Source organism: Pelodiscus sinensis, chromosome 2 (assembly GCF_049634645.1).
Source record: "Pelodiscus sinensis isolate JC-2024 chromosome 2, ASM4963464v1, whole genome shotgun sequence".
Classification (NCBI taxonomy): Eukaryota; Metazoa; Chordata; order Testudines; family Trionychidae; genus Pelodiscus; species Pelodiscus sinensis.
The window spans coordinates 132,407,343-132,424,085 of NC_134712.1; the positions used below are offsets into that span (position 1 = coordinate 132,407,343).

At 45.0% G+C, this 16,743-nt stretch overlaps 1 protein-coding gene and 1 long non-coding RNA gene across 3 annotated transcripts in view; one reads left to right on the top strand and one right to left on the bottom strand.

Moving 5' to 3' along the window:
- Positions 1 to 16,743, top strand: part of DNAH5 (dynein axonemal heavy chain 5) — a 253,320-nt gene that overhangs the window by 61,479 nt on the left and 175,098 nt on the right. For both annotated transcript variants that reach the window (XM_075921464.1, XM_075921465.1), the window contains 5 exons: positions 371 to 478; positions 2,018 to 2,140; positions 4,781 to 4,996; positions 7,919 to 8,026; positions 9,123 to 9,208. In XM_075921464.1, the coding sequence (XP_075777579.1) occupies positions 371 to 478; positions 2,018 to 2,140; positions 4,781 to 4,996; positions 7,919 to 8,026; positions 9,123 to 9,208 (641 nt within the window). The remainder of the gene's footprint in view (positions 1 to 370; positions 479 to 2,017; positions 2,141 to 4,780; positions 4,997 to 7,918; positions 8,027 to 9,122; positions 9,209 to 16,743) is intronic.
- On the bottom strand, positions 10,228 to 16,350 carry LOC142827214 (uncharacterized). Its single transcript, XR_012901790.1, has 3 exons — positions 16,050 to 16,350; positions 15,520 to 15,598; positions 10,228 to 10,670 (listed from the first exon to the last, which is right to left on the bottom strand). It is a non-coding gene; the product is annotated as an uncharacterized LOC142827214 (long non-coding RNA).

A 16,743-nucleotide genomic window follows, 5' to 3' on the forward strand; every position in this document is an offset into this window, starting at 1 on the left:
AAAAGATATTACCTCACCTACCTTGTCTTTCTCATATAGAACCAATATGGCTACAGCAACACTGCATAATAGATACATCAATCGAAGAACGTGTAGACAAGGCCTTAGTTATTTGCCCATTCTAGATACCATTTTGCATCTCTGTCATCTGAGCCAGAATTGTAAGATTTTCTCAGAAGAATCAGACAAATTAATCAAAGTAGTGGGGCTATAAGATAGGTCAGCCAGTACAGTAAAAGGAACGCATGGTAGAAAATAAACTGTCAAACTGGAAAGGTGACGCTTTATACCTTCTCTCCATATTTCTTAATCACAGAAGGCATAAGGCAGTGGTGAATTTCACTGAGAGAATTATGGTGTTTCTTTTTAGGTGTCCATGGTAGATGCTATTCCAGGACTCATAAATGCAATAAAAATGATTCATAGCATTTCACGTTATTACAATACCTCAGAGAAGATAACCTCACTGTTTGTGAAGGTGGGTGAACACAACATATTTTCTTTCTATCAGTATCACTTTCTGTACAAAGCATCTACTTAATTTTTTTTAATTAAAAAAATTCCATGGGGAAACTAACATAAAGGCATCTTGGAATTGAAGTGTGACCATCTTTATCTCAACGTGTAAAGTTTTTGACTCTCCTTTGAATTTAAACTACATTGAATGCTGATCAAAAACCTAGACTGAAGTCTTTTAAATTATGCAGATAACCATGACAAATGATTTAAAACCCACTGAGCCCTTGGGGGGAAAAATTGAAAGGCCATCTGAGCAAACCTCACTCTGGCATAAGCAGGTGTAAGGGTATGTCTACACTACCACCCTAGTTCGAACTAGGGTGGTAGTGTAGACATACCCTGATTGTCTTAACTTCCAGGAAGTAACACCTGTTTATGCCGGTTTTGATTTTGTACTCTGTATAAACCGTTTTGCTAACTTAGTTCATTTCCTAACTCTTTACACAATGCACAGTTCTTCACACAACACACTGTCAACCTGTGGAACTCCGTACCAGAGGATGTTGTGAAGGCCAAAACTATAACAGGGTTCAACCTCCCCCCACCAAAACAGAAAAAAAACAAACACACACCCCCCGCTAAAATTAATGGAGGATAGGTTCATCAGTGGCTATTAGCCAGGATGGGTAATGATGGTATCCCTACTCTCTGTTTGTTAGAAGCTACAAATGGGCAATGGGCAATGGATCTCTTGATATTTACCTGTTCTGTTCATTTCTTGTGGGGTTCCTGGCACTGTCCACTGTTGAGAGACAGGATACTGGGATGGATGGATCTTTGGTCTGACCCATTATAGCTGTTCTTATGTTCACACTTCATTCCTGCCTGAAAATAGGGAGTTCAGTTTAAGAATGCTTCTTATTCCCTCTTAGTGCAGCCATTTAGGACATAACTAGCTGTACTCGATTCACAAGGTGCAAAGGTCACCTGTATCGCAGCAGGCAATTATTTTGAAATAATGTTGAAATACTTGCAAGCTGGAGGGCTTCTTATTCCACTCCTGTAATCCTCATTGTATGAGGAGTAAGGGAAGTTGGAGAAAGAGTGCTCGGTTTCAAAGTAAGTGCTGTGTAGACACTCCCAATTTCAAAATAAGCTGCGCAGTTGACGTAGCTCAGTTTGCGTTGCTTATTTTGAGTTAAGCCCTGCTGTGCAGATGCATCCTTAAGGTTCTAGACAATCCTTCTCTTGTGTAGTGACTTGATTAGCAGCATTTTGGCTATGGAATGGAATTGAGCTCAGCCAATGGGGAGTGAAACCACTTATCTACACTCCTGGCGGGAAGCTCTGGCACTTCATGTGCAGTCAGCCATTAGTGAGTAAATGGAGGTTGTAAAATGCAATGAAAACAAAGCGTAACACTAAGCTTATTTGGGCATAAACTTTCGTGGGCTGAAGTCCAATTTGTCTTTAAGGTGCCACAGGACTCCTCATTGTTTTTGATGAAACAGACTAACATGGATACCAGCAAGTTAAATCTGACCTATTGTATTCTTAGGTAACAAACCAGATGATAACAGCATGTAAAGCTTACATAACTAACAACAAGACTGCCACCATCTGGGACCAGCCTCAGGAGATAGTTATGGAGAAACTGCAAGCAGCTATCAGACTTAAACAGGTAACCTTAAAGCTCAGTGTGTAATAAATGAAAGTGCAGAGAATGTGTGTCCCAAGGACGGAAGAGATGAAAGAATGCTTCATTATTCTGTTTCTAGAGTCTTCTGCTCTATGCTCTTCATAAAATCCATTGGCCAGTGCAGGTTCACTTAGCCTTCAGAGCCTATTTGCAGGCATGTGCTTTCAATTCAGCTCCCCCCTCCGCCATCCTGCCATGGGGTTGGAATACACAAAATCTACTTGCCGGGGTCCCCCTAGGCTCTGGTATGTTGTGGGGCTCAGGGGCCATGTAAAGTGAGGGTTTGGGTTTTTTTTCTTTTGCTTCTCACTTTGTGTATGCCCCCAGCTGATTTTATTTTGGGTCAGTGGATTCTGACCTAAAAAATGTTCCCCACACCTGATTTAAAGTGTTACAGGTTCAAACAGGTGAACCGACTGTTTGCGTGGGCCCCTGGACAAAGAAGAGAGCCCTGGCTGTGTGTTTCTGGAAGGGGTGGGGATTCGGGTGGAAGGGCAGGGCTGGGGGCAGCCATCCATCTGTGCAATCCAGAATGTGGTGCCTACACCCAGCCCAAAGAGATGCTCAAAATGCGCAATGCTCTGGTGGTTATTTAAGGAGTCCAGAGCTCCAGCTAGCGCTGCTGCTGCTTTAGCAGCAGCAGCAACCAGGAGCTCCAGGTTCCTTTGAATTGCTGGACCCCAGTACAATTGACCTCTTTGTCTCCCCCTGTTGGTAGGCCTGGGTTAAACACCCAGAATCACTAAGCACTTGTGAAAATCCTGGCTCTTTTGTAGTCAGTCCTTCTGAATAGAGTAATGTTATGCAAATTAAATGGGGCTACCCATGAGAGAAACTACTTACCAAAGATATTAAATTGCTCACAGTCAGACCCTTGAGAGCACAGCTTTTTTAACCTAATGATAGTAATGTTTGGTGCAGTCCATACAAGCCAGAATAAGTGTCACTGTTTCAACAGAGCAGCACCCTAACTTATGCAGTTGCAGTGCTTTGCAATAGGAACTTATTTGGGAAGTGTAAGCTAACTGGCTCAGTCCTGGGGCTCAGACCTATGTTCAGGCCAGCACCCACCTCATTCCCAATCTGTGTAAACCTCGTCCCTGGGCTGGGACAGACACATAAAACAACCACTCCGTGGCCCCCTTTAAGCCCAGGTCCTTAGTATAGGGCAGGGCAGGCAAACAAACTCAGTCTGCAGTGTTTAGGTGAGCCCAGTCCCTAGCCCCTAGGGCAGGGCAGACAGTCAAAGTAGTTTGTGATTGCAAGGGGGAGGCTGCCACCCAAGGACTGGGATAGCAAAGGGGACGCAGGCCCTCCTTACTCCCCTGCATCCTGGCCCAGGGCCCTGGCAGTGGCAGAATTGACTGAACCTTGGGTCATCAGGGATCTGGCCTGCAACACGCTGACTCACTGTAGTACAATCAAGTCAGTCTGACTCTCATCAGCTTCTTCCGGGCCACTTCCACATTCCCCCATGGGGTACACCTGGCTCCAGGGCCAGTCCTCGAGGTGGCAGGGTCTGAACCCTCAAGTAAGGTTAGTAAGGTTTTCCTGTAGGGTTGAGGGCCCAGTGGTCCAGGCCAGTCCCCAGCGCCTGACAGGTCCTCAGCAGCCTCTTAAGTTGGGGGTGTAGGGCAGGCCTCTGGTTCCTCCAGCGGCTGGAATATAACTGAGCTCCTGGCCTGGGCTTTTATATAGGTAGTCCCTCCCCTTGACTTCTGGGTAGGTAATGGGAAGGGCTTACACTTGGCCCACCTGAGCCCGAAGAGGAATTCTTCTCTTTCTGGGTCTGTGAGTGGTTACCCCTGCTCGCTACAGGAAGAATGAAGACTTTGTTATTTAGCAGAACTATTTGGTTTAAACTCTGTCATATCTGCTCTCAGGGTGTGTCTAGACTACAGGGTTTTTTTTGAAAAAAGTATCCTTTTTTCGAAAAAACTACCCCTGCATCTAGACTACAGCTGCATTCTTTCAAAAGTAAATTGAAAGAACACAGCAGTTTTTTCGATCGTGGTAAACCTCGTTTTACAAGGAATAACACCTTTTTTTGAAAGTACTCTTTCGAAAAAAGGTGCTGTTGAATGCAAACTGTTTTTTTGAAAGAGAGCATCTAGACTCTCTTTCGAAAAAGTGGCTCGCTTTTTCGAAGTACTGGCTGTAGTCTAGACACTCTCTTTCGAAAGATTCTTTCAAAAAAAGCCTCTTTTGAAAGAGGCTTGTAGTCTAGATGTACTCAGTGAAAAACCTTGCTCTAACTAAAGCCCCGCTAATGGAAAGTGGAGTTGTTTTTTTCTATGTATTAATTAAATTCCCACTTTTCAATTCATTTGTACAGTGCTACTGAAGATAATAGGGTTGTTTCGATGTAGCTAAGAATGTTATAAGTAACTCAATATGCAAATACTAAGTCATAATGAATGTGGAGTCCCATTATGCCATTTCTCAATCAGTTTTTTCAGAGAACTAAAGACTCATTTTAGTGTAGACAGGTGATTACATACTTACGTCCCACCTCTGTTGATTAGAGATGATGCTAATAGGCTGTCTAGATAATTCTATTCTATATTATGAGAATGAAATGTTTATGATCTGTCATGTTTGTTCAATTTTGTTGTTTCCAAGGAGTATCAAAATTGTTTTCATAAGACAAAAGAAAAATTAGAACAAAATCCAGCTGAAAGACAGTTTGATTTTAGTGAAATGTATATCTTTGGAAAACTTGAAACATTTCATCGACGTCTAGTTAAAATTATACATGTCTTCAGTATCATTACAACCTATTCAATTCTGCAAGAATCAAAGATTCAAGGATTGGAAATTATGGCAACAAAATATCAGGTACACATGAAACCCTTTCATGTTATTATGCAGAGTTGGAATTAAAGCAACAAATGTCGATAAGACTATGGTAAAACATTAAAATTAGGCTGTATTAATCTTACTGGGTCCTAGACCATTATCACAGATGTGTATTGTTGAATCTACTTGAGACTTTTATAATCAATATAATTGCTGTGAAATAAGTATTTTCTATCAAAGGATTAACTTTAGAGGGAGGGATAAATGTGCAAAGAAGGAGGCAGAGGATAAGCAAGAAAGGTTGCGTTGAAATAGGCAAAATACACAAAATGTGGATAAATGCAAGAGGTTAAGGCAGAGATACAGGGATTCCTTATTTCTTTTCCTCACTATTGTTTCACAGTGAAGTGCATAGTGTCATCATTCTATCAATATAAAAATGAAATTCATGGTGACATTCATTGTCATGGGAGTTACTTGTTTAGGTTGTGTGGTGCTGATATTTCACTGCTATAGTGGTGCCTTAAGATAAGTTTGCCAGTACTGAATCGTCTTGATAATGGTCCTAGGGTAAAACTCCACAGACACATGCAAGAGCCACTTGCACTATGGAGGCCCTATGTTAAGAGTTTTATGCAGGTCCTCTGTTCAGAGGGAGAAACTTCATTCTGAAATAACACATACCATGTTAAGCTGAAACAAAATATAGGACTATGTAGCATTTTAAAGACTAACAAGATGGTTTATTAGATGATGAGCTTTCGTGGGCCAGACCCACTTCCTCAGATCAAATAGTGGAAGAAAATAGTCACAACCATATATACCAAAGGATACAATTAAAAAAAATGAACACATATGAAAAGGACAAATCAAATTTTAGACCAGAAACTTCAGGATGTCTACCAAGCATTTATAAACCTCAACTACCCACCCGGAGAAATAAAAAAGCAAATTGAAAGAGCCAGACGAATACCTAGAAACCATCTACTTCAAGACAGACCCAAGAAAACCAACAATAGAACACCACTTGTCATCACCTACAGCCCCCAACTTAAACCTGTCCAACACATTACCAATAAACTACAGCCTATACTGGAACAGGATACTAAACTCCAAGAGGCTCTGGGAGACAGACCCATAGTCTCCTATAGACAACCACTTAACCTCAAGATGATTCTTACCAACAACCACAGGACATACCACACTAATACCAACCCTGGTACCTTCCCTTGCAACAAACCCCGTTGCCAGCTTTGTGCACATATTCACTCTGCTGATACCATTATCGGACCTAACCAAGTGAGTTATAAGATTAAGAGCACATATTCCTGCGCACCCAGAAATATAATTTATGCTAACATGTGCCGAAAGTGTCCGTCTGCTTTGTACATTGGATAGACGTCTCAGACACTTCACCAAAGGATCAATGCCCACAAAACAGATATTAGACAGGATCACAAAGAAAAAACAGTTTCTTGCCATTTCAACCAGAAAGGACACTGTCTCAACAACTTAATTACCTGCATCCTGCTTCAGAAGCGTTTTAAATCTGCACTTGAAAGGGAATCCTCTGAACTGTCATTCATGCTAAAATTCGACACTCTACGCGGGGGGGCTCAACAAAGACTCTAGCTATCTTACCCATTACAAAGATAGCCTCCCCAATAATCACCTCTAATACCATTAACTCACAGACATTTACCTTCCCCCCCCCGCAACCTCCTTCTGTTCTGAAATTTGATTTGTCCTTGTCATATGTGTTCATTTTTTTAAATTGTATCCTTTGGTATATATGGTTGTGACTATTTTCTTCTACTATTTGATCTGAGGAAGTTGGTCTGGCCCATGAAAGCTCATCATCTAATAAATCATCTTGTTAGTCTTTGAAGTGCTACATAGTCCTGTATTTTGTTTCAGCTACACCAGACTAACACGGCTACATTTCTATCACTATTCTACATGTTAAGCTGTTGATAGTAAAAACCAAAGGCCAATGAAGTAAAAGCCTGAAAGTCATTATGAGGCCATGCTGCTATTGAATGGTAGCAGTCTTATTTAAATTACTGAACTTTGTGGGAGTGTCATAGGTATCCCCTGTCTTGTGATGGAGTGAATCACTTGACAAGTAAAGGCTTCTGGAGTCCATTTACCAGTTGTAACAGTGTTAACAAACATACTCTTTTGTCACTTAGTTGCTATCTTAGATCTACTCTGTTCAGGAAAGAAATCATTATAACAAGGGTGAAACATCAGTAAGTTTAGATAAAATGTCTTCATAATGGTGAATCCATCAAAGCCAGTGAAAAATCTGGGTCTGGACTTGGGTGTGTTGAGCATGGTAAGCCGCTAGCATGCTGTTCAGTGGCTGATCAGCAGGAGCAAGCACAACTTTTAACAGTATTATCGGCTACTGGTGCCAAAGAATCAATCAACGTATGCTTCTGCATGTGCAAACTGCAGCCATGTTGGAAGAGTGGGCAGATAATGAATGGAAGGGCTGTTTGTGTGGTGCTGTGTGGTTTTAAAAAGTTCTCATTTCCTCCCTGGATACATGGATGAAAGGAGAATGTGATTAATGGTGTATTTGTGTTGCCTTTGTCTGATATATAACTATGTTGCCCCAGAATGTACTATATAAAAGTGTTGCACACTTGCATGAGAGAACATTATTTATGGGTAATAAATATGTTTAAATGAGAAAACCCTACTTTGAATTTTTCTATTAGTTTCTACATTAAAACTGCTGCAATAGGTGGGAGTGTTTTAAAGAGCAACTCCAGTGGTCTGTGTTGTAATTTTGTCCTAATCTGTCACTCATATTATTTGTTTATGCAGCTGAAAAATGGAGATTTTAATATCTATAATAGAAAACCCAACCTTGTAAACCCGACATATGTAAGTAACAGAATGTGACAGGCTGCTTGATAAGTGATATTTTGTTTTCTTCCAAAAATTGTTTAGAGCATTGTTGCCACCATGAAAAAAAAGGAGTATAACTTCTTAGATCAACGAAAGACTGATTTTGACCAGGACTATGAAGAGTTTTGCAAACAGATAAGTGACCTGCATGTAGGTTGCATAATTAAGTGCTTGGTGATTTTTTTTTGTCTAGGTTTGCGACTATTAATTGATCAGAATCCGCAAAAGGGAAAGTGTCTATATGAGGCAATATCAACTTGTGTGTGCATGCTCTGATTTAATGGCTGGAGCAGTTGGAGTGCTTTTGCTTGCCATTTAGAATGAATGATAAATCTAATACCACTCTAATATCACACAGAGCCTTAGTGGTTTAGTACTTCTTATCCGTCCTGAGACTGATATAGCCTTTGGGAATGTTTAACCCTTGAAACGGCTTATAGGGGATACACGATGGCATTTAACTGTCTACTGGTAAAACCAGTCTGGTTCATAAAGGCCATCGCACACATAGTGTACCAGGGCAGGAAATAGTGGCAGATGCTCACTTTTACAGAATTTAAGCATCTCCCTTCTCATTTGCCCTGAAAGAGAAGTTCCTACTGCTAATCCCGAAATGCAGACTTTCGGGGGAGGGGAGACGGATGGGGAGTGCATAATCCAGACAAACTGCACCCATTTTAGGTCCCTTAATCATTGGTGTCAGACAGTGTTTCCTTTAATCTTTTCAATCCATGTGCAGAATAATTTTATGTGCACTGAGGCATATGTGAATGTGAACCACCAGTGGAAACAAAAAATGTAGGTGTGGGTGCTCTGCTAATCAGCTGGGCAGCATTTTGAATCTCTCCTGGGTGTTGGCACAAGTGCACACCTAACAGCACACACTGGTGCCAACTAAATCTGTTGGGAGAACTAGGTTGCTATACTAAGCCAATATCCACGTGAAAGCTTGATTTGGCTGTCTTGGAAAAGGAAAGCAGCCACAACAACAACTATAATTTCAGGAAATGAACATCTGAAAAGATTAAATCTTCTGTTGTCTCTGTAGCTCCAGAGGGACTGGAGAGATAGATTGTTTTTCTCCTTTTTTGTTTTTGTACAACATCCAAAGTAGGCTAACTGCAGCTGTTATCAGGGAAGTGGTCATGTACCATGTATGATAAACACACTGACAAGCAGTACTTCATATATTTAATATGAGCACTCCATAGAGCTTTCCCCAGTATGACCTTTTTTCCTTCTCCAGAATCAGTTAAAGACTTTTATGGACATCACTTTTGAAAGAATTCCAACCACTGAAAGAGCTCTTAGTATGCTGAAGAAATTCGAAAGGTAAAGAGATACTTATAATATCTAAGTGTACATCTACACTACATGGCTCCGTCGACGGAGCCATGTAGATTTGTTTATTGGGCAAAGGGAAATGAAGCAGCGATTTAAATAATCGCCGCTTCATTTAAATGTACATGGCTGCCGCGCTGAGCCGACAAACAGCTGGTCAGCTGTTTGTTGGCTCAGCGTGCTAGTCTGGATGCTCCCCTACCAACATCAAAGCCCTTTGTTGGCAGCCCTGGTAAACCTCATCCCACGAGGAATAACGGGGCTGCCGACAAAGGGCTTTGATGTCGGCAGGGGAGCGTCCAGACTAGCGCGCTGAGCCAACAAACAGCTGATCAGCTGTTTGACGGCTCAGCGCGGCAGCCATGTAAATTTAAATGAAGCGGCGATTATTTAAATCGCCGCTTTATTTCCCTTTGCCTACAACCCTCATCTACATGGCTCCGTCGATGGAGCCATGTAGTCTAGACACAGCCTCAGTGTGCCTTAGAGCAGCATACCAGTTTTCTGCACATTAGATCAAATATAACCTCTTCTGACACAGAAAAAATGAAGAGATTGTCTATAAAATGCCTTTTTTTTCTTGTTGGATGTAAATTGATTTACTAGAGTAATCATTTTAAGTATGTCTCTTCACCAAATCCGATAAAAAGAAAGGGTCTACCAAGATTGCTTTAAAAGGAAAGCTTAACATGTCTGAAAGTCTCCATAAGTTAGAAGAGGGGTGGGCTATAAGATGGAGGCGATTCACCAGGCTTATTGCCTGGCGGGCTGCCGTCGCTGTATTTACCTGCACCTTTGCAGGTATGGGTACTTGCAGCTCCTGACACCACTTGCCACAGCTCCCATTGTCCGGGAATGACAATCTGCAGCAGTGGGAACAATACCCCTGGAGAAGCAGGTAAATATAGTGGTGGCTGTCTGCTGGGGCTAATCCAGGTGAACTGCATCCGGCCCGTGGGCCGGTTATTGCCTACCGCTGAGTTAGAATTTGTTTGTGGGCAGTTGAATGGCGACCACATTTGTGAGTTCTTCTTCGAGTAGTGTCCCCGTGGGTGCTCCACTGTAGGTGAAGGGTCGCCCTGAGCCTCAGATCGGAGCTTTCTATAGCAGTTTCCCCTGTTGAGTCACGCATGCCCAGGAGGCGTCTCGAGCCCTTGCCGCCTCCTGAGGAGTGTGACTCATCCCCCTCCCTTTCAGTTCCTCTTCAACCGCCCTCGCCTGCGGACGGAGCAAACAGGAGCTCCCTGTCAGACTCTCTGACTACCTTTTTTCTCCCTAGTTTAGTTATAGTTCTTTCCCCTGATATCCAAGTTACCTTCCCTGTTTCTTTTTAAAAGAAGAAAAAGAATTTTTAGTAATAAGGGAAATACACTTACCTAACCCCCCCCTCCCCCCTCGGGGGGGCTTGAATCACCTCAGACCGGGTCTCAGAGATACCGGAGTTTTCACAGCTCTTTAACACAGAGAAGAAAGAACAGATTTAAAAAAAAAAAAAAAAAAGAAAGAAACCAACACGGACTGACGACAACAGCAGGAACACTAAAATAAATACAAAAAAAAAAAAAAAAAAGCTTAAAGAGGAGAGAACCGGACATGTCCGCCTCCTCAGGCTTTAAGAAGTGCGACCAATGCCGGGACCCTATGCCGGCTTCGGATGGTCATTCAAAATGCATTCGCTGTTTGGGGGAATCTCACTCTCCCCACAGCTGCACTCATTGTAATTCCCTCACGGCGAGAGCCAGGAAAGACCGTGAGCTCCGCCTAAGAATGATCCTATTCGAAAAAGCCTTGCAGCCCGCAGAACAGCCGGGAACGCGCCAAGAGCCTCCCCCTCTCTCCAGAACCGAGCTGAGGGGTAGAGCCTCACCATCCCGCTCCTTATCAGCCTCCTCCTCTCCTAAACATGGAGTAGAGGCACACCAGACCGGGAGGACGCCCGCCACAAAGGCTTCGGGGCGATCCTCCCACTCCGCGCTGGCATCGGGGCACGCCACTGCTGAGCGGCCCCGGGAGCGTTCAAAACAGCCGGCACGGCAAGAAAAGCCGGCGCCGAAGCAAACCGCGGTGCCGCTTCAAACAGCGGCACCGCTTTCAACTGCACAGCCTTCCGTGGCGCCGAAAGCCACAGCGATCCTTAAAGCTACGGTGCCGACTAAAACCACGGCACCGCAGCAGAGTGACCCACAGCCCAAACGCCCGGCACCACCTCCAGATAAGCAGCAGGATGCTGCACTAACGCTGCCAGGGCAAACTGACAGGCAGCCAGACGACACTGCTATGGAGCAGAGCCAGCAAGAAGCTCTCTCACACAGCAGTCTTTCTGCTCAGTGTCTGCCTTCCACATCCTACTCACCTGGGAAGTCCCTATCACGGCTATCCCCTCCCAGGTCTACACCAATCTTATCCGGCCGAGACGCTCCCCTTCTTGAGGATGATCACCACACATCTTATTCCTCGAGGCACCCATCACCTAGGCAATCTCGCTTTTATGACTACGGAGCCCCACCACAACAGAACCCATGGCACCCGTACTGGCCTTACCCACCCCCACCTTATCCGCAATGGGGACCCTGGGAACACTGGGAATCACGTGGACAATGCTCCCCAATTCACTCCACTCCATCCCGGAGAAGCTTATCTCGGCCGCAGTCCCTACCTCCAGCAACTCTTTCGGATGAGGAGGTGGACCGAATCTCTGACAATGAATCAGACACTCACTCAATAAACGTCACACATTCTGATGCTCCCGATATACAATCAGATGAAGCCGTAGTTCCATCAGATTCTGCACCAATTGACGACCTAAAACAATTCCAAGATCTATTCAAGAGGGTTGCAATAAGCCAGAATGTTTCCCTGCAGGAGGTCCAGAGGAAACAATACCAACTGCTAAAGAATCTCCATCCCACATTACATAGCAAGATTGCCCTCCCTATAGACGAGGCAATAATGGAGACCTCGGAAGACCTCTGGAAAACACCTGCATCCATTCAACCAACGAATAAAAGGATCGATAGGAAGTACTTTGTCCCATCAAAAGACAACGACTTTCTTTTCACACACCCACAACCCAACTCGTTAGTAGTGGATTCAGCGCAACAACGTGCAAAGATCCCACAATACAAGTTGGGCAACGCAGACAAGGACCACAAAAAGCTGGACTCCTTTGGCAAGAAGGTATACTCCTCTTCCACCTTACAACTCAGAATATCAAACTACTCTGCTCTTTTAGCAAATCATGACTTTGACAATTACTCAAAACTGGGAGAGCTGATACCACATCTCCCCGAGTCTAAAAGATCCATCCTGAAAACAATAGTTCATGAGGGCCATATGATCGCCCGCACTGCTCTTCAAACCGCAATGGATGTTGCTGACACCGCAGCCCGAATTACAGCTACAGCGGTAGTCATGCGTAGAACCTCTTGGCTCCAGTCATCAGGAGTTCCCCACGATCTCCAGCCTAAAGTAGAGGATCTGCCATTCGACAAGCACAAACTATTTGCAGCCACTACGGATGAAATACTCCATAACAGCAAAAATTCCAAGTCTACACTCCGCACGTTGGGCATGTGCACGCAGCCCTATAGACGCGGACGATACACCCCATATAACTCATACAACCGATACCGATATGGGCAATATAATAGATCACAGAGGCCCTATGAAGACACTAGACCAAGGCAACGAGGTCCCAGAAGACGCCACAACCAGGCCCGCCCACCAACTACCCAACCATCTAAACAGCAAATTTGAAGATTTGGTCGAGGGCCTGCGACACCCTGCTTACGATCTAGCACTACCCCAACATGGCCATCTGTTCACCCATCGTTTGCGCCCATTCCTTCCTCAATGGGAGTCCATAACATCGGACCGCTGGGTTTTGGAAATCATTCGAGTGGGCTACACCATCCCTTTCACCTCTATCCCCCCTACCCTTCCCTCTATCCCGTCCCTCTTCAGGGACCACTCTCACGAGACCCTTCTGAAACAAGAAATCGATTGACTCCTCCTCATCGGAGCAGTAGAAAGGGTACCCCGAGAGTTCCACGGGAGAGGGTTTTACTCGAGCTATTTCTTAACCGAAAAACGAACAGGGGGCTGGAGACCTATATTGGACCTCCGCAAACTGAACAAATTTCTCAAGAAACAACATTTCAAGATGGTCACACTCTCCACAATCATTCCTGCGCTAGATCAAGGGGACTGGTTTGCAGCCCTCGACCTCCAAGATGCCTATTTCCATATAACCATCCACCCCTCCCACAGACGTTACCTGCGCTTCATGTTGGGACCAGACCACTTCCAGTACAGGGTTCTCCCCTTCGGCCTCTCATCAGCCCCGAGAGTATTTTCGAAGGTACTGGCTGTCGCGACGGCATATCTCAGACGACAAAACGTCATCATATTTCCCTATCTAGACGACTGCCTCCTAAAGGGATCCTCGTACGCCGAAACAGCCTCTATGATACAGACGACCACGACCCTCCTCAGTCGTCTAGGCCTTCTAATCAACCAAGACAAGTCAACGCTGTATCCAGTTCAAGACATAGAGTTCATTGGTGCACGCCTGGACTCAGTGACAGCCCGGGCATACCTACCTCAACAACGTTTTGCAACTATGCAAGAAATTATAAATGGGATGCTTACAGTTCCTACCACCACAGTACTTACATGCCTCAGACTAATGGGCCACATGGCTTCCACCACCTATGTAGTCCACCATGCTCGCCTGCACTTTCGATGTCTTCAACTCTGGATGGCAACTGTTTATATCCCATCACGGCACCCTCGAAACAAAACGGTTACTATCCCACCAGACGTGCTGGGATCCTTACGATGGTGGACAGTGCCAAGCAATCTCTTGACAGGGGTTCCGTTCCAACAAACCGAACCCACTATCCAAATCACCACAGATGCTTCCCTGCTAGGCTGGGGGGCACATATGAACGGCCACGAAGTTCAAGGCAGATGGTCCCCAAACGAGACACACTTACATATCAATCTCCTCGAGTTAAGGGCAGTAAGGAATGCCTGTGCACACTTTGCCTCCTCCATCGCCAATCACACAGTCCGCATCCTAACAGACAACATCTGCACAATGTTCTACATAAACAGGCAGGGTGGAGCCCGCTCCCGCTCTTTATGCGCGGAGGCTATTCGCCTGTGGAACTCGTGCATCCGCAACCAAGTCACCCTCATAGCGTCCTACTTGCCCGGGGTGAACAACATCAAAGCGGATTCACTCAGCCGAAACTTCGCTTTGAACCACGAATGGGAGTTACATACGGAGGTGGCGAACTCAATTTTCCACCAGTGGGGATGGCCATCGATAGACCTCTTTGCTTCTACCCAGAACACCAAATGTCCCCAATTCTGCTCACGTGCGGGACTTGGCAAACACTCTCTGGGAGATGCCTTCCTGATCAATTGGACAGCCTCCCTACACTACGCCTTTCCTCCCATACCGCTCATCTCCAGAGTCCTGCGCAAGATCCTGAGGGACAAAGCCCTAGTCATCCTGATTGCGCCATCATGGCCTCGACAAACCTGGTACCCATACCTTCACAGGCTAGCGGTCCAGCCCCCCTACCCGCTACCGTACCGGATAGACCTACTATCTCAGAACAACGGCAAGATACTGCACCCACAACTCAATACCCTGCATCTTCAGGCTTGGCTTCTCTCTGGTTCTCAGAGGTAGAAGATCGCTGCTCCCAGCAAGTAAAGGACATCCTCCTCCAGAGCAGGAGACAGTCTACTCGGAAAACTTACCAACAGAAATGGGCACGTTTCTGTCACTGGTGTCAGCGAGTCAAAATGGAGCCCCGTGCCTCACCATTAGATACCATTCTAGATTACATTCTGGACCTTAAAGCATCAGAACTCTCTGTCTCTTCCCTAAGAGTACACCTCTCTGCAATAGCAGCATTTCATACACCAGTAGATGGATTCTCCGTTTTCAACCACCCTATTACAAAAAGATTCCTCAAGGGACTCCAGAATGTATACCCACCACATAGGACTCCACCCCCCTTGTGGGACCTAAATCTTGTTTTGAACTACCTCACCAGACCTCCCTTTGAGCCACTGACAACAGTGCCACTTCCTTTCCTTTTTATGAAGGTCTGTTTCCTCCTAGCCATCACCTCAGTCAGGAGGGTGAGCGAACTTGGAGCGTTAATGTCAGAACCTCCTTACACAATTTTCACAAAGGATAGGGTCATACTTAGACCCCACCCCACGTTTTTGCCAAAGGTCGGTACAGAATTCCATATTAACGAACCAATCGTGTTACCTACCTTTTTCCCAAAACCGCACTCGTCGCAGACAGATGCCACTCTGCACACCCTGGACATCCGGAGGGCTCTGGCCTTCTTCCTAGAAAGAACAAAACCATTCCGTAAATCTGAAAGACTTTTTATCTCCATCGCTGAACGATCCAAAGGCACACCGATATCATCTCAACGAATCTCAAAATGGATATCTACATGCATAATTAAGTGCCACTCACTGGGCAATAGACTGCTGATATGCCCACCAAGAGCACACTCTACTCGAGCCACGGCTGCCTCCACAGCCTTTCTGAGCAATGTCCCCCTAAGAGACATTTACCGGGCAGCAACATGGTCTTCAGATCATACCTTTGCTAAACATTACGCCATTCTTCCACAACTTAAGAGTGACTCAGCAGTTGCCACGGCAGTGCTCTCCACCACTGCCAAACACTGACTCCGGCTCCCTCCAACCATATACTGGATACTGCTTTGTAGTCACCTACAGTGGAGCACCCACGGGGACACTACTCGAAGAAGAAAAGGGAGTTACTCACCTTGTGCAGTAACGACTGTTCTTCGAGATGTGTGTCCCCGTGGGTGCTCCACGACCCTCCCTACCTCCCCTCTGCTCGGAGTCGAAATTACTCGGGCGGAGACGAGGAACTGAAAGGGAGGGGGATGAGTCACACTCCTCAGGAGGCGGCAAGGGCTCGAGACGCCTCCTGGGCATGCGTGACTCAACAGGGGAAACTGCTATAGAAAGCTCCGATCTGAGGCTCAGGGCGACCCTTCACCTACAGTGGAGCACCCACGGGGACACACATCTCGAAGAACAGTCGTTACTGCACAAGGTGAGTAACTCCCTTATCTTCTGATCTTACAGACCTTAGATGACAGTGTAAACGTCATGATTTTTTTCTTGATTAAATTCTTAAATTCTACATTAGTAGTTTATGCCTTATTGTTGAAGCTCTTTTTTCCCCATAGCACATTGATTATGGACACTGGAAAGAAAAATCACTCAATTTTTGTTGTTGATCCCTAATGCAGTATCCAAAGTTTGTTTTTTATTTTGTCTGTCCTTAAGGTTAAAGTATAACAAAGGAACTGCTCCCTTATAATGACTGTCTATATGTGGGCTAAAAGTTCTCTTTTGGATATTGAAAACTATTTTTCATCATTTTATGTCAATATGCAGCATATTCAATATCCCAGTGCCTTGGCTAGCTGTAGTATCAGTAGCTAAAG